Source organism: Podarcis melisellensis (assembly GCF_964234715.1).
Source record: "Podarcis melisellensis genome assembly, chromosome: 9".
NCBI classification, from domain to species: Eukaryota; Metazoa; Chordata; class Lepidosauria; order Squamata; family Lacertidae; genus Podarcis; species Podarcis melisellensis.
The window spans coordinates 52,874,683-52,902,153 of NC_138541.1; the positions used below are offsets into that span (position 1 = coordinate 52,874,683).

Sequence of the window (27,471 nt, forward strand, 5' to 3'; positions counted from 1 at the left end):
CGATCGGTGTGCCGGGCGAACTCTAGTCCTTGGTGCAGCATAAATCTGCAGCCCAGGCTTCAGAAGACTGAGCACGCTATTCAGCAGAGAAAACGCTGCGCAAACAGAGGTGGCAAAAGAGGCTGTGTGAGCATATTTAAAGGTAAAGGGACCCCTGACCATTGGTCCAGTCGTGGCCGACTCTGGGGTTGTGGCGCACATCTCGCTTTATTGGCCGAGGGAGCCGGCGTACAGCTTCCATGTCATGTGGCCAGCATGACTAAGCCACTTCTGGAGAAACAGAGCAGCACATGGAAATGCTGTTTACCTTCCCGCCGGAGTGGTACCTATTTATCTACTTGCACTTTGACGTGCTTTCGAACTGCTAGGTTGGCAGGAGCAGGGACTGAGCAACGGGAGCTCACCCTGTTGCGGGGATTTGAACCGTCGACCTTCTGATCAGCAAGTCCTAGGCTCTGTGGTTTAACCCACAGCGACACCCGCGTCCCGTGAGCATATTTACAAGCAGGTTTATTCAGCATAGATCAGGACCAAAGGAAAACATGTCTGATCTCCTTTGTGTCCAAAGCAAAACAGAAAGCTATATACAAACGGAAGTTCCCAGCATACTGTGCTGGAATGTAAACAGACATGTGACATGCAACAATTCCACATGGCTGTCCCTTAAGGTGGAACGGAATTCTCAACAAGGACAGGTGAAGAGGCAACAATAAAGAGGAGGAAGAGCAGGCCCAGGAAACTCAAGGGATTAGCAATCCACCCACCCCTGTCACTACGGAAGCATGGACCAACTGGTGCCCAGGGATGTGGACTCCTGACACCAGTCCTGGAAAAAGACAACACCAATCCCTAACATGGAAATCTGCAATGTGGCTTGCAGAAAGCTTGCAGGTACTTATGCATTCTGGCTTTATAGCTAAGGCTCTCATTCCAGCACATCATTGCCAGCATTATTTTGGGCTGCAAACTTTAACCAGTCCTTGTGTCTCAGTCTGACTGCTCTTTCAGTGAGGATAAAATTGAGGTGCTGGGTTCTAACAAGTCCTGAACTCCTTGGAGGAAGGGTGGGAGAATTTTTTAAAAAGACATATTTTAATGGGAGTTTATAATAGGACTTCCGCCCATCCCGGCGCTTTTAAAATAAGCCAAGCTTTGAAACATGTGCAACTTGTCCCAAATTCTCTTGGTGAGATAAGGCAGGATTGAAGTTTAAAATAAATACGAGTGGCACATGGGCTGCCTTGAGCAGCAGGGGAAAAAGCAGCTGCCTTGGCCCAGCATGTGTGTGTTATATAAGAAGGAAAAATTGGAAAAGGGAAAAAACGCCCCGCAAAAGCTTCAAAAAGTGATAAAAATCTTAATGTAGCTGCGGAACATTAGTTGGCCTTTTTTGTGGAAAGAGAAAATATGCCTGCTATTAAGACGACTCTAGAAGCCAACTGGCTTTTTTATGTGTGTGTTTTGCCTGGCCCCCAGCTCTCCGTAATGAAGATCCTATCTCACACAATGAGCCCGACCAGCTGATCTTCCCCAGTACAAAGCAAAGTTGCCCTGCTTTTGTATTTAATTTCTTTTCAGCCCTGGCTCGGTTTCTTCTTTTGTTCTGGGCTTGTTTGAACGAGACGGCTTTCTGCTAAAGCAGCAAATATGGCAGTCTCGACAAGGTGCTTCCCGCCATGGTTTGCTGATCCACATCAGCTTAGATGAAGCAAGCAGGCAACACACGTGCGCTCGGTGCTGCACCAGCGGCTTCTCATGCCTGTGTTTATTTGTGCAAACTGTGCAGGTTGTTGGACGAATCCAAAAACAGCAACGACACAGGAGGGACCGGCACGTGTCCATTCACATGGCTTGTTTGCGTAGGCTCAGAGGTGCAACAGCACAGCGCTAGAGACAGAGGAAATGTTTGAACAGCCAAGTTGTTTCTTCGAGTACCTGCTAAACCTCAGAATGGATCGAGCAGCCCTGCAGAAACCACTGTTCACCTCAACACACAGGTCTTAGGAGAAATCTCCACGCAGAACAAGCTGTTTCAAAGAGTGCAATAATTATAAGAATTTTAAGATGTTGATGTGATGCAAGCACATCACCTGCCACATGAGGAGCCCTGCTGATTCAGATCAGGTATTCACCAAGACATTTCCAGCACTGGCCAGCTGGGTACCAGAAGTCCAGAAGCAATGCTCCATTCAGTGATGCTAAATGCAAGCACTATGATCATTAATTATATTCATTAGGAATATTTTTGCACTCAAGTGCCTCAAAGCAACTTACACAGAAAAGAATTCATGGCCAATGCATTAGGGCCGGGCGATATATCAATATATTGTCCAAAATGGTTTTGAAGTTCACATTGTGATAATTGTTTCATAACATTGAGCTGGTGATATATCATGAATCACAATGTGTGCAAGGGCTAAGCGATATCTGGGTTTCAGCACCGTGATAACTAACCAGTTAAACATTGCAATAACTCACTAGATAAATATTGCAACAACTCAGCTAAATGCTGCAATATTATCAGCAGCTAAACCTCACAATATCACCAGCTAAATGTTGCAATCTACCACAATGTCTGAAATAAGGATGGAACTATACAGAGGCGAACAGGACAATATCCTGGCAACTGCTACTACTTAGGGGTCTAAAACAAATAAATGGCAATATTATCAATCATCACACACTCAGTTTCATCAGCAGGCATCAATATATTGGGATGTTTAGCTGGTAATATATATTTGCAATATTGAAAACCAGTTATTGCCCAGCCCTACAACGCATCCATGCTGCAAGGCATTGATGGACAATGGTTGTGTGGGCAGGTGAACTGAGGGACTCGGCTACATTGGTAAAGAAAAAACGCTTTGTCTGTGTTATAATAACACTGTAACACCAGATGGCACTTTGGAGCCCCACTTTTTGCCAATGGGATTTCCCTTTATGAAGTTTACAATGTGTTTAACTGAACTGCTTTTTTTGATGTGCCTAGATCCAGCCCTGGTTTAAAACAGATTTCTTAAGGCAGACTTTTGAAATGATACAAGAAAAGCATGCAAGACCAGAGGTGAATGTGGGATACCCGCACAAAGCAGAGACCACCCTTTCAAATTGCTTCCATATCTCAGGGGCAGGGGGAGTTTATCTGTCTAAACCAGGATGTGGAACATTTTTCAGTCCAAGAGTTGGATATATAACTGGTCAACCCACTGGGGGCCATTTCTGACAGGTGGGTGGGTCCACCTATCTGTCAGTCACGTGACCACTCTATGCTGTCAGGTGATCCAAATTCCAAGCGCTGAAGCAGGCAGAAGGTTAAAAGACAGCAGGTAGCTAAGCCTCTGCATGATGCTTTCTAAAGAGCAAGCAGAGGTACACCGTCAATTTTACCACTGTGTTCCCACAGCTCTGACCCCTAAAAACCCAGCAAACATGAGGAATTTAAATGGATTGGGACTGGTTCCCAACATCTCCTCCAGCACATCTGGACAGCTTAATCTGAAGTGAAGAGATTTGTATCTCAAAAATGAGGCTGATAAGGAATTCAGACGGTAAGCGTGGGTGTGAATCTCACTTAATGGGATTTGCGTAGGATTGGACTGGTCCATCCATCTCTCTAGTCTAGAGGGATGTGTGTGACTGTGTGTAAAAACTAGATTGGTGGATAAATTGTGCACCTGTTGCTCTTCTCACTCGTGCCTCAGCATCCCTGCCTACCAGCGATATGTGGCTCTCATATTCCTTGTCTGTGTGTCCACTGAGCCCCTGCATGGGGAACTTTGTTGGCCTTCCTCTCTCCTTGCCCAACTTTGACAGGTGGGCAGGACTACCCACATGTCAGTCACCTGGCATAATCTGATGACATGTCAAAGTTGTGTGTGTGTGTGTGTGGAGAATCTGCTTTGCCAGCATGTTCCCAGCACCCACCAGGATTGAATCCCTCTATCCATCATCAGCTGATGGCATCAGCTGACCTACACAGGTAGTCACAGTAATGTGAAAATGCCTTCCTGGGTCAAATTACAGCCTCTGACCGGCCACAACTGAGCCATGGGCCTGATCTAGTTTCTGCTACTCCCCCCTCATTTTATTAAAGTTTTCACAATACAATAAAATAAGACAAATAGAATGAAAAAATTACAGGAAAGAGAGAAGAAAATAAAAAAGAGAAGAAGAAAAATACTAATAATCATGATAAAACACAACATTATATGCATATAGTCCTCTATTATAATCATATGTTAATTTTCAGTCCACATAGGAAGAAGTGCGTCTTCTCAGCTCTCAGCTGGGAGAGCTTCCCCCTTCCTCAGCCCCACTCAGGTCCCTCTCATTCGTCCATCACCTCTCTGTATGTATCTTCATTTGTCCCAAACATAAATCATAAGAAATCAAAATACAGTGGTACCTCGGGTAAGAACTTAATTCGTTCTGGAGGTCCGTTCTTAACCTGAAACTGTTCTTAACCTAAAGCACCACTTTAGCTAATGGGGCCTCCCGCTGCCGCCGCGCCGCCAGAGCACGATTTCTGTTCTCATCCTGAAGCAAAGTTCTTAACCCGAGGTACTATTTCTGGGTTAGCGGAGTCTGTAACCTGAAGCATCTGTAACCTGAAGCGTATGTAACCCAAGGTACCACTGTATATGGCATGGCGTGCTCTGGTCCATGGGGTCATGAAGAGTCAGACACAACTAAACAACAACAACCAAGTTAATAGAGCACTGTCAAAATTAAACAACCATGTGCTCTATATAACAGCGACCGAGGGAACTTCTCCACACTCTTCTGGATTTTTGGGGGGGGGGCACGTCGTGGGCAAGAGTCTAAAGCCCACCTGCTGGAAAAACCAACCAACTATATGTAATAACCCTAGCATTTCGGTTTACCGTGGTACCTCGGGTAAGAACTTAATTCGTTCTGGAGGTCCGTTCTTAACCTGAAACTGTTCTTAACTTGAAGCACCACTTTAGCTAATGGGGCCTCCCGCTGCTGCTGCGCCGCCGGAGCACGATTTCTGTTCTCATCCTGAAGCAAAGTTCTTAACCCGAGGTACTACTGTATTTCTGGGTTAGCGGAGTCTAATCTGAAGCGTCTGTAACCTGAAGCGTCTGTAACCCGAGGTACCACTGTACTTGGGTGTTGCAGCTCGAGCAATGTCAGCGCTTGTGCCAACACGCCCCCCCCCCCGCCCCGCGCAACCTCACGGACTCTCATCCTTTTGTATTCTATCAAGTGGGAAATGCAAACTCCAACGCGGCCCGCCCAGCAGCCCTGTGCAACGGACGCAGGCGAGCCGGGCTGTGTGCCAAGCCTGGCGAGCCGCGCACGCTCCGGGCCTTGTGGAGCGCAGCGCAGCAGGGAGCCACTTTCTCTGAGTCACCGAATGCCAGCAACTCCCACGGCCGCCTTTGATGTCCGCCGCGAGAGTTCGACGGCGAATTTTCTGCAGACCATTCCGGGTTCCTGGAGCGGGAGCTCGGAAATCAGAGGCGGGGGCTGCCCTGGGGCGCTCCCCCCAGTCACCCGCCCTCAGTTTGCCTCAGTGCATCGTCGTTATTGCTGCCCCGGCGCCTGACCCACTACATTTGGGGAGGGGGGATCTCATTTGTCTAGCCAGAATTTTGATGCACGCCAGCTCCAGCCTGGAGCGGGTAGAGAATGAGACTCTTAATTTCGGGGTTGGGGTTTCGAGCCCCAAGTTGGGCCAACCCCAGGGGGCTGGACTAGAGGATCCTCGTGTCCCCACCCAACTGTCTACGATTCTGTGTTCAGAGAAGAGGGAGCTTGCTACGGGACAAGGATAACTGGGACTTTAAAGATGAAGGGGAACCCTTTACAAAGTAGTTGAAGACGCAACAAAGTGAACTGGACTCCTTGGCAGGTTTTGAATAAACATCCACCAACTTTTTATTGATAATAATCAGCTTAATAGATTAAAACAGCAGTCTCAGAGAAACCAAAGACTGGAACTGAGGGAAGTCGGGGGGTGGGGTGGGGGTGGGGTTTGTGTGGAAGGGGGGGAGGGAGGAAAAATGGGGGGGGGAAAACAAGGATGATATGTTTTTGGATAATATGTCTTGTTTTAATTTTGAATAAAAAAACTTTTAAAAAGAGAGAAGAGGGAGCTTGCAACCCGCTGCAGCTTGCACGCCTCGTTCCATAGGAGCTAACTCCGAGGGGCCGTCAGCCCCCACAATATTTTATCCAAGTTGGCACCCCTCCCCCTGCAGAGCAATCGCCTTCCTAAGGAGCCAAGGCGCTCAGGATCGCGCAGCGGGAAGGCGGGTTTGCTAGGAGAAGGAGGTGGGGAGAGAGGTGGTGCCTGGCTTCCCATTGGCTGCTCAAAGCGAGGAGGAGGCGGGGCGGAGCTTTGCCCGGGAACCGGGAGGCGGGGCTTGCGGAAAGCCACAGAAAAGGGGCTCCGGAGCGCGGAGGCGGCGCAGAGCAGACGCGCTTCTTCTCCGTCTGTTCGGGTTCCCGTCGCGCCTCCTCTCTCCCAGTCCGTCCCCATCGCGGCTGGGCGTCGTTCGGCTTGCAGCGACGCTCGCCTCCCCGAGGGCAGCTGCGATGCGCCTGATCCAGAACATGGGGACCATCGCCGAGTACCCCCAGGCAGGGAGCACCCTCAGCGGAGATAGCTGCGGCTCGGGCCGCCCCCGACTCATCAAGATCGCCGTGGTGGGAGCCAGCGGAGTGGGCAAGACCGGTAAGTGGTGGTGGTGGAGAAGAAGGGGACGCGCGGGGTCATCCTGGCGACATGGAAAGGCAGGCGCGCGCGCGGGGCGGGTTTGGACATAGGCATACTGCAAGGGCGCAATGAATATACCAATATTCAAGGGGTGGGGGGGGGTGCGGGACATAGAAACGCCCTGCAGGGTCCAGAGGGAGCAAACCTACTGCCATTGTGACAATCTGTTTGCCCGGTCCAAAGTATGGTTTGAATATGAGGATAGCATCCCTGCCAGCGATCCGAAGCCCTCGCCTCTAATTTGGGGAGAAAGAGACGATGGCTAGCCTAGGTAGCAGCATCCTTCTCCTCTTAGGTAGGCACCTGCTGCCAGATCAGGAATGGATGAAGACCAGTGACCAAACAAAAGCTCTGACACCCCCTGCTGCCCGAGCCTGACATGTGGACGCCTCATTAAAAGGCTAACACCCATTCCCACTCCCTTGAAGATGCTTCTGTAGTTGTAACTTTCATCATAGCAGTGAATCCTTAACCTATGAGGGGTGAATGATATTAAAGGTAAAGGTAAAGGTACCCCTGCCCGTACGGGCCAGTCTTGACAGACTCTGGGGTTGTGCGCCCATCTCACTTAAGAGGCCAGGGGCCAGCGCTGTCCGGAGACACTTCCGGGTCACGTGGCCAGCGTGACATCGCTGCTCTGGCGAGCCAGAGCCGCACACGGAAACGCCGTTTACCTTCCCGCTGGTAAGCGGTCCCTATTTATCTACTTGCACCCGGAGGTGCTTTCGAACTGCTAGGTTGGCAGGCGCTGGGACCGAGCAGCGGGAGCGCACCCCGCCGCAGGGATTCGAACTGCCGACCTTTCAATCGGCAAGTCCTAGGCGCTGAGGCTTTAACCCACAGCGCCACCTGCGTCCCGCTTTAATGATATTAGAAGGTGCCTAAATGCCTGTTCCTTCAGACTGAAAGGTGTATCGTGGATGACTGCTCACAGTTCCACTCTTAAAAGTATTTACTCAGGAATCAGCTGCAGTGGATTCTGTAGTAGGATGTCTTTTCCAACAGAATATGCTTAGGATTGCAGCCTTTAATTTGCTTAACTGCTACATGCCAATTTTTGTTGGTTGCTGCTACTGCTAGCCACTGCTAATGCACTCTCCCAATAGCGTATTGAAACGCTGTCCCTGCTCTGGTGTCCTAGATGTGGAGTTTTTGGGTATGCAGACAGAAACTGGGGGAGGCTATTGCCCTTAAACACCAAGTGCAGATGACATTGTGTCTTCTGCTTTTTCCCCTTTCTAACCTGCACCTTTTTTATTATCAATTACAGCCCTGGTGGTGAGATTTCTCACAAAACGGTTCATTGGAGACTATGAACGCAATGCAGGTAAGAAATGAGCCTTGCTGTATTCACAGGTGTGCACTGCGGTGTATTTTGACTCCAGCGACAAACTCAATGAAGCCTTTGGTGTCTCACTTCCAGAAAGCTAGACTGTACAATAGGGATTTCACTAGGAAAAGTCACTATGCAATGCTGAAACCCAGGTGTCTGGCCAAGTGTTATCAAGAGGACAAAAGGAATTTATACACTGACCTACTTTAGCTAGCACAAGGCGAGAACTGCCCTGTTTTTATTTTCACTGCAGCCACATTGGGATGTCAAGCCCCTCCTCTATAGTTTGACTTCTGAAGTTTTGTCCTCATTCACCAATCTGCTATCCCACTCCTATCTTTATGTAATCAAGTTATTTATGCAAATAAGCTTGCATTCAAAGCCAAGTAGTTTGTTATTCATGAAGAACAGCAGACACACAAAATTTCCAAGAAATTTCTGGACCACGTGTAACGATGAATGGGGTGGGAATGATCTTCTATAATGCAGATAAACCAAACTAAAGTTTTCAGTATATTGGGGGCGTGTTTAGGTGGCTCTCCAGGTGTTGATGAGAGTTTGGGGTCCAAGCAAGATCTGGATGGCCCCATAACAAGGTGTACACCCATCAAAGCAATATTCCACTGTCCTGTTTTTGCTGTAATGAAGATGCAGCTTTATATTGAATTCATTTATTTCTTAGCATCCATTTCATTCCCCCTTACACAGGCTGCCTGTGTACTTTAAATCTACTTGCACATATTGTAGATAAGCATTTGTTTCCACTTGGAGGGGTATGTATTTGCCTCAGCTTGAGCCAATAGTGTCAAGACCAAATATAGTTGATCTAGAATCAGTTGTGACAAAGCCTTTAAAGTCTCTTGTATAAAATGAAAACAATCCCCCTTTCCCATTAATCAGACACTGTAGCTAAAATAGGTTTGTGTGTGTGTGTGTGTGTGTGTGTGTGTGTGTGTGTGTGTGTGTGGAGGGCAGGACACATTGTTTTGAGGGTGGTTGTTTTTTAACACAAGGCTGATTTGAGTGAAAAAGTTCTGTGGCCACGCAATATCCCACATTGTCAAGGAAGGACAGCATGCTACACTGTGGAACATTGAAATCCTGCTAGTTCCAGTGTAACAGATTTTAAGCACATCCTTAACTTTCTTCTTGGACTCAGTGGAACTTAAATGAGCTTAAGTTTGGCTAGGAATGTGCTTCCCGTAAAAAGGGGCTAGACAACTAACTTGCTCCAAAGGTTAACTCTGCCAAGAGGTTTTTATGTAGGTTTGCTTCAGCATTTTAGCTTTGTAAGTGAAGCCAATTATTAAGAATTCTGTTGTGTGGTTTTTTGCCCATATACGCCATGCTTTCCTGTGTTTAGGCTGTAAACACTTACCTGGGAGCACATCCCACTGAACTCAGTGGGGTGTCTTTTTGAATAGACATGGGCAGGATTGTGCAGCCAGTCTTTCTTATGATGAAAGTACCATCTGCCTAATGTAGCAAAAGTGCCACTTTTTTTCAACAAGTCACAGATCCATCTCCACTAATGAGCGTTTTTCCTTTTCATTGTGCAGAGGTTAATGAATGTCAGTTTATAGTGCATGTACAACCCCCTCGCTGAACTTGTCTGATGAAGTGCATTTTTATTGCTAGGTAACTTGTACAGCAGACAGATTGAAATCGATGGAGAGTTGTTTGCAATTCAAGTCCAAGATACACCTGGAGTACAGGTGAGTTATGTTCCTGTGCCTTGTACCACTTTTAAAGGGGAGCTTCAGTTTTGGCACATTTCAAGAAGTTCATTGTTACATATATTGATTCATAAGAATCCTAGTAGGGCTTTACTTCTAAGTAGATGTGCAAGGATCATAGCTGTTTGAATTGGAAGCCTAGCTGCATTGAAAAACTGTTTTGTTGCTAATAACTAGAGTTGTAAACAGTCAGAACTTGATAAATGGTCTGTATATCGTCCTCTGACAGTAAAAGAAAACAATCCACAATTTCAGCTAAACTTTTGTCTACTTGAAGACACAACCATCATGTTTAGGAAACCTGCCTTTCTTAAAAGAAAGGGGGGAAAACCCAAATGTGTTAAAAACAGTTCCTTGGCAAACTAAGAAACACTTCATTTTTATTATTCTACTAAAGTGCACTGGAAATCTGGAAAGAAATTTCATTGCTATAGCCTAATCAACTTTAGTTTCATAAACACATATGCAAAAGAAACTAAAAGTCGCAGCCCTGGCAGCTGCACTCATTAAAATTTGTTAGGAGTTGAGTTTATATTACGGAAAGTTTGAACGTATAGGCATGAGTAAGGGCAAATTTTGCCTTTTTGAACTGGGCTGTTCTCCAACTTTAAATGTTTCCAGCTCATACCTTTGTTCTTTTCTCCCCACTCCCGACTCACTGTCTAGCCAGTTAATTTCCCATTCTACGGCTCCACAAAGTCTTTTTCTCGAGGCAGAGTACAGCTTGAATATGGCAGACTTTGCAATAATTGAGTGTAGCATTTTTTATTTTATTTTTTTGCAACTGGACTAACATGTGGAAATGTGGATTAAAATTTTAGAGACAACATGCAATAATAAACATGTAATGGACATTGTAAGCTTTCCTTTGCAGCCAAATATTTCCCCTACTTAATCTTTTTTCCTCCCCCAGGTCCATGGACACAGCCTTGACCGTAATGAGCAACTGAACAAATGTATTCGCTGGGCAGATGCAGTTGTGATAGTCTTTTCGATCACAGACTATAAGAGTTACGAACTACTCGGTCGCTTCCACCAGCACATACGGCAGCTGCACCCAGGAAACAGAGTACCTGTGGTGGTTGTAGCAAACAAAGCAGATCTTCTCCACATTAAAGAGGTAGAACCACAACACGGACTTCAGTTGGCTGGCATGTTGGGTTGCACTTTCTATGAGGTGTCTGTCAGTGAGAATTACAAGGAGGTCTTCAATGCCTTCCACAACCTCTGTAAAGACGTCTGTAAGCAACAAACCACCAGCAGCACACCAGAGAAGAGGAGAAGCTCTCTCATTCCAAGACCAAAGTCACCCAACATGCAGGATCTAAAGAGAAGGTTTAAGCAAGCCTTATCTGCCAAAGTGAGGACTGTCACATCTGTCTGAAAGATCAAACTAAACGGGATGGGGTTTCCCTCCCCTTTCCCAGTGCATATTTCTTTAGTTCCAGCTTTGGAACGTTAATTGCTGGTACTTCAGCATCCGAAAACCGTGCGAGAGAAAGAATTCAGATGCACATAAAGCATTTTGTAATGAAGGAGTAACACTGAAGCTTGAATAAGCCCCCAAGGAAGTGGTGGAGCATAGAATTTCTTGTTGCAAGCGCATTTGATTGACTAAATGGACAATATTTTCATGTTCTGTTGTGGAAGTTAGGTCATGTTGGTATTTGTATCATACTTACATAATGAAGGACGGGGAAGAAATATTCTGAATGCAGTCTTACTGATGGGGAACAAATTGTGTGTTACATCCATTAGCTATATTTTGGTATTTGGTGGAAGGCTGGCTTCTTTAGTAGTCTTCAATGGAGCTGCCCGCCTGCTTTTTAAAAACCCATGGTTTTGAACAGGGGTCAGCAACCTTTTTCAGCCGTGGGCCAGACCACCGACCCTCAAACCATGTGGTGGGCAGGACTATATATATATTGGGGGGGGGTGAACGAATTCCTATGCCCCACAAATAACCCAGAGATGCATTTTAAATAAAAGCACACATTCTACTCATGTAAAAACACGCTGATTCCTGGACCGTCCGCGGGCTGGATTTAGAAGGTGATTGGGCTGCTTCCGGTCCCTGGGCCTTAGGTTGCCTACCCCTGGTTTAGAAGCACAAGTATGTCATTGAATCAGTAAAAGAAATGTCAGTATAAAATGCGGGGGGGCATTATTAACTGTATTTCTGATGGTGTGATGAGACATTTTGGTACCACAACTGCTGTTTAGTATCATTTTTAGATAGCTACCGGTAAGTTTTTTCTCACTGTCTCTAAGACACTATCATCTTGATGATTCTTCAGAGACTGGTCATCTGATGCAATGATGCAGCTTTCCAGATAAGACCTTTTTCTGTATTCCACTCATCATGAGGATTGTAAAGTTCCCACTTAATTGCTCTGAACAGGAATACAACTTCCTATTGTTTCAATCCAATCCAATTATTTGTCTTAGTCCATGAAACTGTTCCATTTTAGCTGAGACTTATCTCCAGCTAAGGCATGAGGGCTATTCCACTACTGCATAAGTGCTCTTTGTAGTAACATTTGAAAACAATGAATTATCAGTCGTGTTATCCAGGATTTGAGGACTATGCGCCCGACACCAATGCACTTTAAAAACAAACAAACACCATGCTTGTTCCTTAAGCTGTAACTTATTTATTTTTATGTTGACAGCAACTCTTTAAATGGGACATCTTCATTTTGTTCCTGTGATTAAACCAAACCTTGTTTTCTCATCTGATTGTTGTGTTTTATATTCAGATGCTAGAAATGAGTGGCAAGACGTGTGAGAGACAGGGAAGTCACCTAAAGGCATTCAAGGGCTTAAGAGGACCTTCAATCATTGGCTTGGCCAGTGACGGTTTGCAGGGATTAGTGTCTCTCTAATTTCAGTAACACAACACAAATACAGATGATCAGGACTTGCCTTTGCAGCAGTCTTCTGCTGTCCCCAACTGCAGACTTCTGTAATACAGACTTGTACTGCAGCAACTAAAGCAGTTACTGTATTATGCAAAATCACCTGCCTCAGTGGCGTAGCGTGGAGGGTGCAGGGGGGGCCGGCCGCACCGGGCACAACATCTGGGGGGTAGGGTTAGGGGGCGCAAATCCACGGGTTAGGGGGCACAAAATACTTGCCTTGCCCCGGGTGCTGACAACCCACGCTACGCCACTGACCTGCCTCTTAAACCCTTTTTGACCTGATTATTGGCATCGTTCTGTCATTCCTAAGATGCTGAAGACTGTGTAGTAGAAAATCTGCACAGTCCTCCTTTAAAGGTAAAGGTAAAGGTACCCCTGCCTGTACGGGCCAGTCTTGACAGACTCTGGGGTTGTGCGCCCATCTCACTTAAGAGGCCAGGGGCCAGCGCTGTCCGGAGACACTTCCGGGTCACGTGGCCATCGTGAGAAAGCTGCATCTGGCGAGCCAGAGCCGCACACGGAAACGCCGTTTACCTTCCCACTGGTAAGCGGTCCCTATTTATCTACTTGCACCCGGAGGTGCTTTCGAACTGCTAGGTTGGCAGGCGCTGGGACCGAGCAGCGGGAGCGCACCCCGCCGCAGGGATTCGAACCGCCGACCTTTCGATTGGCAAGTCCTAGGCGCTGAGGCTTTAACCCACAGCGCCACCTGCGTCCCATTCAGTCCTCCTTTACCTCATCCTAAAAAACAAAAAGAAGAAAAGGCTATTGTATATCAAGACTTTTTCAGAGTACTGGGAGTATCCCTTGTCAAGACAGGGACTCTCCTTGTTCCGATGGGTCTCTTCCCACTGCCTAAATCTGTATTTCCCACATTTTGAGAGCTATTGATGCCCGTTCACTTGTGACAATGGCATCAGAAATTCTGTACAAGCATTGTGTGGTCTTTTCCATTACACGCAATACACAGTGGTCCTGCGAAGCAAGCCCCAACTTTTATGTCTTGAGTCTAAACCCATGCTACAGTTAAGCCTTGGTCCTCTGCATGCGAGAACCATCATGAACAGAGAGGAGCAGCCATTGAATGAATGAAGGTCTGGCTTCCCAACAGCCTTTGGGGCAGCCACCAACGGGCAAAAAACTGGTCTGGGTTTCCAGTCCCATCAAGGAGACAAAGAAAAGATGCATCATTTCTGCCATATGCCCGTTTTCCTACTTAATCTCCAAAATACTGACGTCTATTAACGCAGTGTAGCAGAACTGCAATGGTAACCATGGAGACTGCCAGCTTTTTCTTTTCTCTTCTCCAAGTGCTTCAAAACAAATAGCTATACAGATATGATTTGTCACCTGTCTATCAAATGCAGCCTGCGAGGTGCATCCAATGTCTATTGCCATAAGTAAATGCTGCAAAATGTGTCCTTTTCATTTAAGAAAACTTTGTCCATTGTTCCCCTTTTGTTAGCTGGGTTAGAGCCCAATTTAGATTACCTTCATGAAGGGCCATGAAATGAAATGGCTTTAAAAATGGGATGATCAGCATCTACAAGCCTGGGGAAGGCCTAAACTGGTGGTCCACATAAATATTTGCTGGGTTACACTGGAAAAAGGCAGTGCCTCGCTGTATTCTAACACTGTAAACTGCAGCAAAGAATCACTAGCTGCCTGGAGAAAAATCTCATATGCAATTCAGAAAAGAAAATTTTGTTTCTCTGCTTGATTTGCTAGGCATTCTTTCCTAATCTTAAAAAATTCTACCATTGTTTTTTCCAGAAAACTAGCTGTAAGAGAAAGATTAGCTGTAGCCTTATAATGTTAAATCTGCTACAAATTTTTATCTGGTTCTTTTATAACAGAAGACACTAAGTAACCATTTCATCCAATAAACCCTGGTCTGGACTAACAAGCTCTTTGCATGTGGCTTCTTCTATAAATGTTCTACATTCAGTAGCCAAAAGTAGAAAAGACTGACTTCAGCATGCAGTGGTGGCAGGTTTCATGTTTGAATGAATTTGGTGGCAATGTCTAAGGGAGAATAGTTAGCATATTGTCACCACCCTCAACATTTGGGATGGAGCAGGCTAGAAGTCCAATAATACATGCAATTGTGGGGGATACTCCATAAAGAAAACTAGCCATGACTGGGAGATGTCTATGCTAACCCTTCTCTCTCACATGCTAGTTTGTTAAAGGAAGGGAAGGTTTTTCATTGGAGGAAGCAACTGAGTTGAAGTAGGAAGGTCCAGAAGCTTTTATCGTATGTATCTACTGAATGTATAAACTGACCCTGTGTCTAGATGACAACCCAGGCCCATGAGTTTTTTGCTCAGTATGACAGTGTAAGTTCAGCAGGTGAGCCCTTGAAGCCGGCTTAGACCTCAGAGGCCTGGGGCAAGTGTGCTGAAACAATCCTACCTCATTTGGGTGTTCAGCTTTCCAACACCCTAAATGTCCAATCACACTGGGCTGATTCTGTAGTATACAGTGGTGCCCCGCAAGACGAACGCCTCGCAAGACGAAAAACCCGCTAGACGAAAGGGTTTTCCGTTTTGGATGTGCTTCGTAAAACGAATTCCCCTATGGGGTTGCTTCGCAAGACGAAAAAAATCTTGCATCCCCCCGCGGGTTTTTTTCACTTTTTTCTTCCTTTTTTTAAGCCGCTAAGCCGCTTATCAGCTGTTCCGCTGATAAGCCGCTTAACAGCTGATCGCTGGAAGCCGCTTGACAGCTGTAGCGCTAATCCGCTAAGCTGTCAATGGGCTTGCTTCGCAAGACGAAAAAACCGCTATACGAAGAGCCTCACGGAACGGATTAATTTCGTCTTGCGAGGCACCACTGTATTAATGTATGCTTAGCTATCAAAGGCTTGATATTTACCTTCTGTGTAGCACCACTGAGATGGACACCACTGAAGAGAGTGACTCCATAATGGACCAATAGAAGATTAAAATTTTTTGGGGGGAAAGCACTGATAGACAATCCCAGTTCTCCCTCTTTCCTCAGTGATGTCTGTTGGTTGCCATTATGAAAGCTGCCCAACATTAAGGTAAAGGTAAAGGTACCCCTGCTCGTACGGGCCAGTTGTGTCCGACTCTAGGGTTGTGCGCTCATCTCACTTAAGAGGCCCAACATTAGAGCTCACTATATTAGAGATTGTGAAGAAGACATTAAGGCACACATTGTTGTCACTGACATATTCTGTTCAAACAGACCCAACATTTTCTCCAGGGGTATCTTATATCACAAGCCAGCCAACTGCATAAGCAAGATGGAAGGAAAAGCTCAATATAAAAGAAAACGAAGGAAAAGTTCAGCATAGAAATGGAAGCACTGATAGTCATCTTCAGTGGTTCTGCGATGCTCCAATGAGACTGATATGGACAGTGAGGAACCTTTACCCTGTAGTTGCCATCAAGAAAGAATGAATTTCAGTTAGACACAGCATCACTGCAGAGAGAAGAACTGAAAGTTGGCTTGACGTCACAGGACTAATGAACAGATTTTCAAGTGCTATCTTAGCGTAGGTACTTTTCTCTTGTTGGCAGCTATAAAAGCAATTCCCCCAATGTTCAGATCAAGATCAGGAGTAATTTCAGAACCTCTCATTTTCTGCAGGAATGTCTCATGGGATAGAAGGCCAAGGGGTTTTGATATTTTTCTGGTGAGTTGGGCTTGGTGCTCATCTTCTCTGATAAGACTCTTGGCTTGTCAAATGCCAATGTCTGGCTGGAGACGGTCCATGGCAAACAGCAGCTCCAGAAGGCTAAGTGGTGTCAGGAGAGCTGTGGAGAATACAATTACCTGAAAAGAAAGAGAGATGCATAAAGAATAACAGAGACTAAGCACTGCCACCACTACCAGACACAGAAAAGTTTATGACAAGGAGTTGTGTTTCTGCAGCCAAATAAATACAGCTTCACTAAGGCTCAACATCTTATTGTAGATTATTGGAAACAACATAATCAGAAAACTTGTACCCCATTGCATAATTTTTTTCTTTCCCCCTAACTTATGGGCTATAGCAATGTTCCTTATTTTAATTAATTGTCATTCTGGATATACCTGCAATAGGTTTACTGCAATACTGTTAATATTTTTGTCAATGAATGGTTCAATTTAAAGCTGTTGCTTCTTTTTGGCTTATGATGAATTTTAAAAATCAAATGTGCTTTTCCCCCAGCATGTGCTCAGATTACAAAATTTGCCTTCTCCCATTTGTAAGAGATACCGTAATAGTTAACCTATGTCACGCATTGTGCAGTGGCAGACGCTAGGGTCTCAAATTTCAGTGGTATCCTGTATGGCGCCAAAATTCAGAGCCCCTCCATTGATTAAACATTTTTAGTTGATGAATTATTTTTTTCAAATTGATTAATCAACCAATTAAATTTATTTACATCTGCCAAGTACCAAAACTTCAATAGAGATGCCTTTTGAAATTCTTACCCATTAATAATAAAGACAATCTTTACTATTTCCTTCTTTCACAGTAAGGATGAAATAATGCAGTAACTAAAACAGGTGTAAAAATGATAGGAGTAATGAAAATATATCCTTTTTGCATTCTCTGGGTTGTAATCAATTCCAGTTATTACTAATGCCAGTTATTAATCACTGTTTGTTTCTGCAAGGTGGCCTTGTGCTTCTCTGAGACATTCACAGGTGTTTTTAAGTACAATCCTTAACAAAAGAATGCCACAAATAAGCTATTTTCTCTTTGTGTTTCTCAATGAAAGGCACGGCTTCTCTTATCATCATAACCATCTCTGTATTTGAGGTTGCCCTGTGAACTGAACCACACGTTCTTTAACTTTGCATTTAGTCATCATTTGCTTATACTCCAACCAAACATTGGAAGTGATCGGTATCTGTTGACAGGCTCTTTGCTTGTTGCTGAAAACACTTTAGATTTAACAACCCTATTCCAATTCCTGTTTAAAAGGGACACCAGCATAAACTGTGAACTGCAAGGTGTTGTTTGAATAGAATGGTATGCCAATAGCAATGTTTTCATCTGGGCCTGAGATTTAAAAGCGAGTGACACGAGGCTTCACATAAACAGCTTTGAATAGTGCCAGGATCATTGAAAACATAATCCTGAACAGGTGGTCAGCATTCAGAGACCCCGAGGAGTCCAGGTAAATCCAGATGATTTGAAAACTTTATGTGAGAAAGACTCAGATAACATTTTTTCAGGGTGGGGAGAGAGGCATAGGATTCCCCTTCCCTTCCACTCCAAAGCCTTTTAATCTCTAATGTAACAGCTTTATACATAGGGATATAAAACAATGAGTATGTTCTGAATTCTTTGTCTCAAGGGGTGACCCATCGTTGGTGGGGTCAAGTCAAAGCAAAGCAACACCAGATTCCATGTCACTCCTTGTCAAACCTCAATCCCTCTCAGATAGTAAGCCAAAAAGCCTGGCTACATAGTTTAAACTCTTCTCACTCATTAAACCTCTGCTTATCTTTCAAGCCGTAGTAATACATTTGGAGTCGGGATTAACTTGTCCATCAGTGTACTGCAAATTCAAGGTCTGCCCAGGGCAGCGAAGAATTTGATTCCCTGGGTTAAGGGGATAATTGAGAAGCAAAACGCAAGCGGGAGAGTTATCAGATGAAAATGTGTTGCCGGAGAAAGCATTTAAGGCTTGGGAACTATTGAATGAGCTCTTAACTCAAGAATGCCATTAACATGCAAAAGGCATCTTCTGCAGCCCTGTATTGCTTCAACGCCCACCCTGCTTCCACCTCCAACATTTTCACTAATCAAACATGCGGCCACCATGATTTATGACAGGAGTGTTTGCATGCTGTTTGTAGAGCAAAGACATGCTATTTATGTACCATGGGGGCAGAGAAGGATGTCTGCCTGGATTTCTGGTGGAGCCCTGAAGAAAACTGTCATGACAGCTCCTTGTAAGACTGGCCCACCCCAATGATGCCCACTCAGAGAGGAAAGGAGTGGGGAATCTTTCTTTGAGTGTAGAGTCGCAGCCAATGACTCACAGGGAAGCCATGAGTATGTTGTGAAGGCTCACAAAATTATAGCTGCAGCTTGGCAGACGTTTAAGCTAACCCTTACTGTGTACACACAATAATTTGCTGGACAACCGGCGTACAAAAGTGGGCCAGTGTTGGCAGAGCCTGAAAAACTTCCTAGGTTTCCGAAGCAGCCTCCCATCCATGTCCCTAGTTCTTGGGTAGGCCTCAGATAATTCCCAAGGGGTTGGGGGATCCTGACAGGAAGCTGTTTGGTAAACTGCCCTCTCTGTGTGGTGTAGAATTCTGGAGTCCCTCTCTAGTCTCAGGCCTCCATGTTCCTCATCCCAGCTTGAGGTGGTACTGTACCTGTTACTGCCATTCTCTGATAGGCTTACGTCTTTCTTATGTCCCGTCTTGCTAAACTCAGTCGCCAGTGTGGTAGGGCTACACCTCACAACAGGCTGTGTTATGGACTACAACTGACACCATTCCTGATCAGAGAATCATAGAGTTGGAAGGGACCACAAGAGTAATGTAGTCCAACCCTCTGCAATGAAGGAATATTTTGCCTATGCACCTCAAAGAGAGCCAGTGTGGTGTAGTGGTTAAGAGTGGTAGACTGGTAATCTGGTGAACCGGGTTCGCGTCTCCGCTCCTCCACATGCAGCTGCTGGATGACCTTGGGCTAGTCACACTTCTCTGAAGTCTCTCAGCCCCACTCACCTCACAGAGTGTTTGTTGTGGGGAAGGGAAAGGAGATTGTTAGCCGCTTTGAGACTCCTTCGGGTAGTGATAAAGTGGGATATCAAATCCAAAATCTTCTCTTCTTCTTCAAACCCACAATCCTGGGATGAAGAGTTTCATGCTCTACCAAGTGAGCTATCTCAGATGGGTGGGGCTGATGGGAGCTTGAGTTCAAAAACATCAGGAAGCTACCAAGCAGCCTATCCCTGGTACTGAATGCACCACCCCTTCAACTCAGTTATTTTGAGTGCTATTTGTTCCCATCTGGAGTATAAACTAGGTAGTAGACAACTTTGAGCTCCATAGCTATGTGCCCATATATGTCCTCCTCCCTCCAGCCTACAAGGCCGGTTCCACATGTGCAGCAAGATGAGGTGAGAAAGAAGTGGTAGAATAATAGAGCGAACCACCTCAGGCGGATGAGCAACTGTCTAGAAAACTCCTCTACATAAAAACTCCCCGAATGGAGAAAACTAGCACTGCAAGGAGAAATCTAACTAAGAACCTTTCTTCCTGATGTGCTAACTTTCAACCTGAAGAGGTTTAGTTTTATTTTTTTAACATGATGGAGCATTCAGAAACGCCACCTGTCACTTGAAGTCTGAAGTGGCACAGTCTGCTCCATCACCTCAGGATTCCACCACCTCATTCTTCGGCATGCGGAGACCCAGCCACACCTTAGAGCTTCTCAGGTTTGCTTTATCCCGTGGCGCATTTTGGGCAGGGGAAAGGCTTTTGTGGATTATAGGGGCCGTTTGTGTGAATCCTTCCCATTTTTTTCTGCAGAGCGTGCCACTTCATTCAAGTCGAGAATCGAGTCTTTGTGACCCCAGAAAACTCTTAGCATCAGATTGAGGCTGAACCCAATAGTTCTACATCCATATGCAGAGATGTTCTTGTTGCTCCGAATAGAGTTTTTTACCTGTACTCCGGGCTTGTGTGCCATTACAAGGTCCTTTACCATTTTGACTTCAGACACTGTCACTCCACCAACCACGAAGATGATCACCAGAGGATGATCACTAGGGTGAGGGCGGCTCACCTATTAAAGGAACAGAATTAAGATGCTTATGCAACTTGAGCTATTTATTTATTTAATTCCCCCTCCCAAAGTAAGGAATATGCTGCCTTTCAGAGCAAAACCCTCCGATGGCAGCTGACATCGGAACCACAATATAAAACTAAAACATTACACATTAAAACAGCAGCAGTTAAAACAGTTTGGAGTGCCACATATTGAGATGCAACTTGGATAATGATAATAATCAAGTTTTCAGGGTCTGTTTCAAAGCCAGGACACTAGAGGCCAGCATATCTCCTGGGGGAGGGTGGAATTACACAAGCAAGGGGCCACTCTGAAGAAGGCCCTCTCTTTTCTGCCTGGCAAGCGAACAGATCATGAACAGAGACCTCCTTTCCCTCCTAATTAACTCTGCCTTCCATTTTCTATGCCCATTTACCTATGCATCGTTGCTATGGTTGCAGCTTCACCCCTAAGATGGCTGCCCACCTTGTCAGATTACAGAGAAGAGGAAAATGGATTCTCATTGCTTGATGACAATAACAGAGCATGCACGTAACTGCCTCCTAAACCACGTCTAGGCTGATGGTGTGGAAACCTTTTGTAAAAATGCAACTTTAAAAGTATAATTTGCTTGATGTTCTCTTGCCATCTCCCAATGAAAAGATGCCAGTAATAGGTTTATTTAAAATAAGTCCCTTTCTAGCTTAACTATTAACACTGACAAGCTAAGAAGCAGCAGATCTGAAAGGCATGGCAACATCCAGATATTCTGCTGCCCGTTCTGTAATAGATTTATGAGTCAACTCAAAGAAGCCCTTGAAAGAGAGAACTGTCCTTTGTAAAGGAAGACGTAAGGGCACCCTAGGTGGACAGACCAGAATGGAGAGAGGGGTGCTGTGCTATGCTAGCAACTAACTGTCTTGTCTTGCAATCCCATTTGTTATATGCATTTGCTCTACTAATAAAAAGTGCTAAAAGTTCCATGACCGGATGGAACCTGTGCTGTCTATTATGGAGGGTTTCCACAGGCTTGAGTGTTGTCGTTGTTTTTTTGCAAGGCTGGTGAAAGACATTTCCCTGACAAAAAGAAGTGGCAGCGTGCTCAGGATCCCATGCAAAGTGGCTCAGGATTCCTTGCAAAGTGCTTCGATGGGAAGCAAAACACGAAACAAAAAAGCAAGGGCGACGCAGATTGCATCCTTCCCTTCAGCCACCTCAAAGCAGGCAGGCTGCACCGAATGTGGTGGAGAGGCCACCAAACCGCATGCGTACCCTCCAACATTCCTCACAGGGGAATAGGGACATTTCTCACTCGCTCCCAACCCCCCATTTTTTTGTGTCTCTCCACCCAGTGGTGAAGCTGCATGCTCCGCTACCGGGGGAGGAGAGCAGGCGTGGCGTGGCTGGCGCCCCCGGGGCGTGGCACGCCGACCATGAGGGCATGACACTGTGGCGATCACATAGGGTCCCCGGACATTTAACGGTCTATTGATGCCTGTGCCACCACAGGTGGGTGTGTTGCCATGGTAACAATGGCCTGCCCTCCTTTGTGACATCTCCTGCTTCTCCCTTAAAAGCCACCAACTACAGGTGTCCAGTGTGGGTTAGTGAGGAGAGACACAGAGAGGTGTGTAGGTGGGGTTGGTGGTAAGAGAGAAAGCAGAGGATTTTGGTTTTCTTCTGATTTTGACTGCTTAAAGAGGAGGCGGAGCCAGCATCAACCATGCGGTCAGTTCCAGACCTTCAGGAAGAAGGAAGGTTCAGCGGACTTTTCCTTCGCGGAACAGAGTGGCTCAGGCGACTGAGAAGCGTAATGCAGCTCAAAAAGAGCAATAAAGTGGCCCCGCTCCAGCCCAAGGAGCAGCCTCCTGTGGCACCAGTTGTGACAAAGCTCCTCAAGAATTTTCCAGAGCTTGAGAAGGCAATAGCCCGACACCGGGCCCGTATTAGGCCAGCACCTGAAGAAGAGGACATAATTGTATAAGATCTAGAATGAGCTTCCAGCGTGACGGGTCAAGGGAAGGTGCTCCACTTTGGAAGAGCTAAAAGGGAGTAAGGTAAGAACGAGGCCGATGAGATCAAGGTAACCCTCCAGCCTCTCCTGAGCTGCAGAGGCTCAGGGCAGAGAGGCAGAGGGAACTAAGTTCCCACAGGAGGAGTGCTCGCCTCCAGGCCAGGAGAGGTGAGTCACCAGAGGATCGGGGCCGCCCTATGCCTCAGGGCAGATAAAAGCTGGCCAGCCCTAGCCCCAAGTTGTGGGAGCAACATTGCTGGTTGCTGGTTCCTGCCTGAACCTTGTCCTGCTTTCCTGCCTGAGCTCCTGACCTGCCCTGGCTCCCTGCTTGCAAGCCTGTTCCTGACTTCACCCGACTCCCTGCCCTGCGCCCAGCTTCAGCTATGGACTGCCTCCACGTTGCACCTTTGACCACGGACTGGACTTGGACCTTGCCGCTCGGGTAACCCACGGGACCAGCACAACGGGGAAGGAGGGAGAAGGGATTGAAGAGAGGTGAAAATGTCGGGGACAAAAGGCTGACTGCTGACTCACCCTTACCGTGCGAGGAAGAAACCAGAAACAATGAAAAAAAATTAGGCCTTTTGGGGATGATGTTGTGGTGATCACACAGGGTCCCCAGACGTTTAACGGTCCATTGATCCCGGTGCCACCACTGTGCTCACTTCCCCGCTGCCACCAACCCGTTACTCTCGGGTAAAAAACTGAGTCCAGACAGTTGTTAAAAGTGAACCAAATAAACAAGTTTATTTTATAAACATTAACAAGTTTATGGTTTCCCAGATAATATTCCTGTCAGTATTTTAACTTTAGTTTCTTTACCGGCCTATACCTTCCTAATACCTTCTGACTGATTATCTCAACTGTTTGCTTGACTCCTCTTAACAAATTCTTTCACTCTCTCACATCAGACTAGCCCAACCCACAGACTTATCCTCTCTCTTCCTTCTCTAACTCCAGACTGTCTTCTCAACCACTCTAATTCTACCTCTAACTTGGGTTCGCATTGGTTAGTCATTTTATAATTAGTTAACCCTTTCCTTATGAACCCAGTACGATGTCACACACCTAGGAGGGCAAACGTCACATACACGCATCCCGGGGGCGTGGCAATGCACCCGTGAGGGCGTGGCACCTGCCCGCAGGGGTGTGGCGCATGTTCTGGGGGTGTGACGCGCTGCCTGTGGGGGCATGGCTTGCGGCGCGTGTCCGGGGGGGGGGCCACCACGATGGCACCCTACCGGAATAGTGGTGCCGGGGGCGGTCCGCTCCCTCCGCACTCCCATTCCTTTGCCAGTGTCTCCCTCCAGCATTTCCACCACCAATACACCAACAGGACCCAGCACACACACATCCTCTGCCGTCCTGAGAAAACCCCTTAATCCCGAATTTATTTTATTCTTTGGTAGGTTTACCAAAAGTAAAACACACACCAACAAATACATTTTGGAAAGGGGAAAGATCAGACGCAGCACGCAAAGCATTTCCTTTTTTTAAAATAAAAACAACAACAACAGGACTCCTTAAATTACGCTCCCCCTTTCTTCCTGCCCTGTGCCTGCTCCTCAGGGCTGGTGTGTCACGAGACTGGGCTTCTCCAGCAGTCACTACCAGCTGCCCAAGGAAGGAGGCCAGCAGCAGTGGCCACAACAGGTCACAGGATGCTCCCTTGCACCCACTGCTGCCTCCGCCATCGCTCAAGACAAACGCAGGCTCGTCTAACTCCCCAAGTTTGGTGGCGGTGGCACTGATGGGGCAAATGGGGACATTCCAGGATCAAATCAGAAGCTGGGATGGCTTTTGTCATTCCAGGCCTGTCCCTGGAAAATAGAGACACTTAGGAGGGTGTGCGGAAGGTGCTGCTCGCTGTTGCCATTTGGACAGCTTGCGTAGGTACCTCGGCCCTGATCTTCGAAAGGCAAAATAAGATGGTTTTATTTGGGCAGGCTTGTGGCAAAGCAAAAGACAGAGCTGCATTCATGCAAGGAGCTCTGTGTGCACAACAGAACTTCCCCAGTTTCCCCTGGCTTGCACTCCTCCAGGCTGCTGTGGAAGCACAGCTATGATTTTATTAATGTACAGCATATTTTAAAGGTTTCCATACTTTTTGTTTTGAATGCTACAATACACCTTCCCTTGCTAATTAAATTCAACCACCGCTTATTTTGATCCTTTCTGGCTACAGCTAACCATTTGTCCTCTATTACACACAGTCAGCTACATTCAAGTTCCCTTGCCACCAGTTCGTGAGCATGCTGTGTCACGCTCCTCAGAATGACTGGTAGGGGCTCTTTTGGTCTCTCAACAAGGTTGTTTACACAGTATGAAGACCGAAATCCCTGTCAAGCGGTCTTCCCAGGTGCACAGCTCTTGAAGATGTACATAATTTAAAATTAGCATCGCCAATTGGCAATCAGATAATGGGCCACCTACAGAGATGGGGAGAAGGACAGACAGACTATGTGTGGGTAATGTTTTCTCTCCGCAATCTTCTTTTGCTGTGAGTTTTCAAGGGGCGGGGAGATTATAGTATGTTAGGACACACACTGGGTTGCCATTTTGGGCAACTTCCAACGTATATAAAAACATAATAAAACATTAAACATTAAAAAAACAACACCTTTTCCTACACAAGATTGCCTTCAGATGGCTCAGGGGTCGGATAGCTCCAAAATTTCTCCAATGAAAACAGGGACATCCTAAGGAAAAGTGGGACATTCTGGGGTCAAATCAGAAACCGGGATGGCTTCTTTAAATCAGGGATGTCCCTGAAAAATAGGGACACTTGGAAGGTCTGATAGTACCTTGTAAGACTGCAAGCCTATGCAGAATTATGTACAGTATGCCAAAACCTGGTGATTTCCAGTGCAGGTTGGTCCATTTGGCAAATGGGACATTGCTCCACCAACCTCAGTCAGCCCACACCTGCACGTTTATTTCAAGCACCCCAAGGGGTTGTCCTGGCTGCCATGTTCCTCAGACACAGTGTGGCCCTTGTAGAACTTAGCAGAGAAAAGGATGGGGACAAAATGAGAATCAGTTGGCTCTGCTTATCATTGGCTCTGGTTCCACCTACTGTTGTTGGCTTTCCTGCCTTCTGCTCTAGTGACCCCATTCATTGACAATTTCAAAGGGCTTGGTTGAGCATGCCTACCTAAATGTGTAATAGAAGAAGAAGAAGAAGAAGAAGAAGAAGAAGAAGAAGAAGAAGAAGAAGAAGAAGAAGAAGAAGAAGAAGAGGAGTAGTAGTTTGGATTTGATATCCCGCCTTTCACTCCCTTTAAGGAGTCTCAAAGCGGCTAACATTCTCCTTTCCCTTCCTCCGCCACAACAAACACTCTGTGAGTTGAGTGAGGTTGAGAGACTTCAGAGAAGTGTGACTAGCCCAAGGTCACCCTGCAGCTGCATGTGGAGGAGCGGAGACGCGAACCCGGTTCCCCAGATTACGAGACTACCACTCTTAACCACTACACCACACTGGTTCATGCTGCAAGTTGTTTCCAAGATGTGGTTTAAAACACAAGGTGAGCGTATCCCTCACGTTTGCTAAATGATGACCAACAACGTTCAGACTCGACATACTGTCTGGTATACTCTGTTCACAGCCGCTATGCATGCACTGGTTTCCCGGCAAAGGAAGAAAGTGATGGGTGTCAGCTGTCTTCCTCTTGTCCATCATCCTACTTCCACTGCAAGATGATTATGCAGCATGGCAACATTTACTGGATAGCTACATTTCTGCAGAAACCAAACTATTTGCATACCATAAATAAAAGCACACAGTTTGTGAAAGATCTCAACAGCCACACTGAAAAGTAGGTCAAACAAGACTCCAAAATTGCTGAGCAGTACAGCAATATGAGCCGCTGTGCTGTTCAGCGACTTGTATGAGCTTAGCTGACATAAGTTAAAGAATAAATATTTATGAAGATTACAGACAGAACTATTGGCTACTCAGAATTAATGTTAGATTACAAGCCACAGCGACTGGAGGTCCCTTGGCTAAATCTGATATTGAGTGATACCATCTGCTACCACTGCCCTTGCCAAGAGAAGAGAACTCATTGGAGTGGCTTTCCTGAAAACAAATTTCTGACAAGGGTCTTATATTTATTCTTTGCCCCCCCCCGAAAAGCTCAACAACTTTTGTGTACGGATTTTCACTTTTTGAAATATGGCAACCCTAGCTTAATGCCTATATATTTTCCTAACATAATTCTTCAGCAGCCTAGAAAAATTACTGCAAGTGCTAATAAGATTTTGCATCCTTTGTATTTTGACAACTTTTCTTTAGAAAAGCTCCACATACTTCTACTTCTACCAAATGTGTATGAAATCATCTCTATAATTTTATTTTTAAAATCTAGCTATACTAGTGCCATAATATATTTTTTAAAAAATACCTTGACCAATGTTGTAGCGACTTCTGAACATTTCCTTCCAATTAGGAATGACTTAAGAGAAGTAGATTTGTAGTCTCAGATGAAAAATGTCTATCTATCTATACATACATATCACCATTTTTCATCTGTGACTACAAATTGCATAGCTTTCCTCTATTTTAAGTCATTATTCTCTGATTGTATCAAAATATGAAATGCTTTACAGTCCAACCTGATGCATGTTTATTCAGAAATATGTCCCATTTGTCAGTTTTTAAGTGTGCTGAACCCAAACACCTAGGTCTTGGTTTCCTGTATTAACATGCTATCAGCTTGCCCTAGCAAAGACCCAATATACATTTATGTGGGACCAAGCCCCAATGAACTCAGTGAAGCTTACTTCTCGGTAGGCAAGCCCAGGATTGTGTTCCAAACCTCAATGTTAACATGTTTGTGGCGTTAGAAAATGACTTTAAGGTTACTTAATGCATACTGAAAGAAGTTATGAAATTTAACTGAGCTGCGTGTGCTTTCGTGATTGTGCTAAGCCTCAACAAATACTTTCCTTAAGTAAAAAATAAGCAAGC

The 27,471-nt window shown here is 45.7% G+C and overlaps 2 protein-coding genes and 2 long non-coding RNA genes across 4 annotated transcripts in view; 2 read left to right on the plus strand and 2 right to left on the minus strand.

Moving 5' to 3' along the window:
• Positions 1-6,250: 6,250 nt before the first annotated feature.
• RASL11B (RAS like family 11 member B) lies at positions 6,251-12,548 on the plus strand. The gene is made up of 4 exons (XM_081924270.1): positions 6,251-6,703; positions 8,016-8,072; positions 9,717-9,793; positions 10,728-12,548. The coding sequence occupies exons 1-4, from the start codon at positions 6,565-6,567 to the stop codon at positions 11,196-11,198; spliced, it is 744 nt and encodes a 247-aa protein (XP_081780396.1). The 5' UTR covers positions 6,251-6,564; the 3' UTR covers positions 11,199-12,548.
• On the minus strand, positions 12,446-13,089 carry LOC309377291. The gene is made up of 2 exons (XR_014171506.1): positions 12,991-13,089; positions 12,446-12,835 (listed from the first exon to the last, which is right to left on the minus strand). It is a non-coding gene; the product is annotated as an uncharacterized lncRNA (long non-coding RNA).
• Positions 13,018-13,916, plus strand: LOC309377292. The gene is made up of 2 exons (XR_014171507.1): positions 13,018-13,078; positions 13,460-13,916. It is a non-coding gene; the product is annotated as an uncharacterized lncRNA (long non-coding RNA).
• A 1,947-nt stretch (positions 13,917-15,863) lies between these two features.
• Positions 15,864-27,471, minus strand: part of SCFD2 (sec1 family domain containing 2) — a 148,299-nt gene continuing 136,691 nt past the window's right edge. The window contains exons 8-9 of the mRNA XM_081926560.1: positions 20,387-20,506; positions 15,864-16,536 (exon numbers count right to left, since the gene is read on the minus strand). Coding sequence (XP_081782686.1) covers positions 16,444-16,536; positions 20,387-20,506 — 213 coding nt within the window. The 3' untranslated portion in view covers positions 15,864-16,443. The remainder of the gene's footprint in view (positions 16,537-20,386; positions 20,507-27,471) is intronic.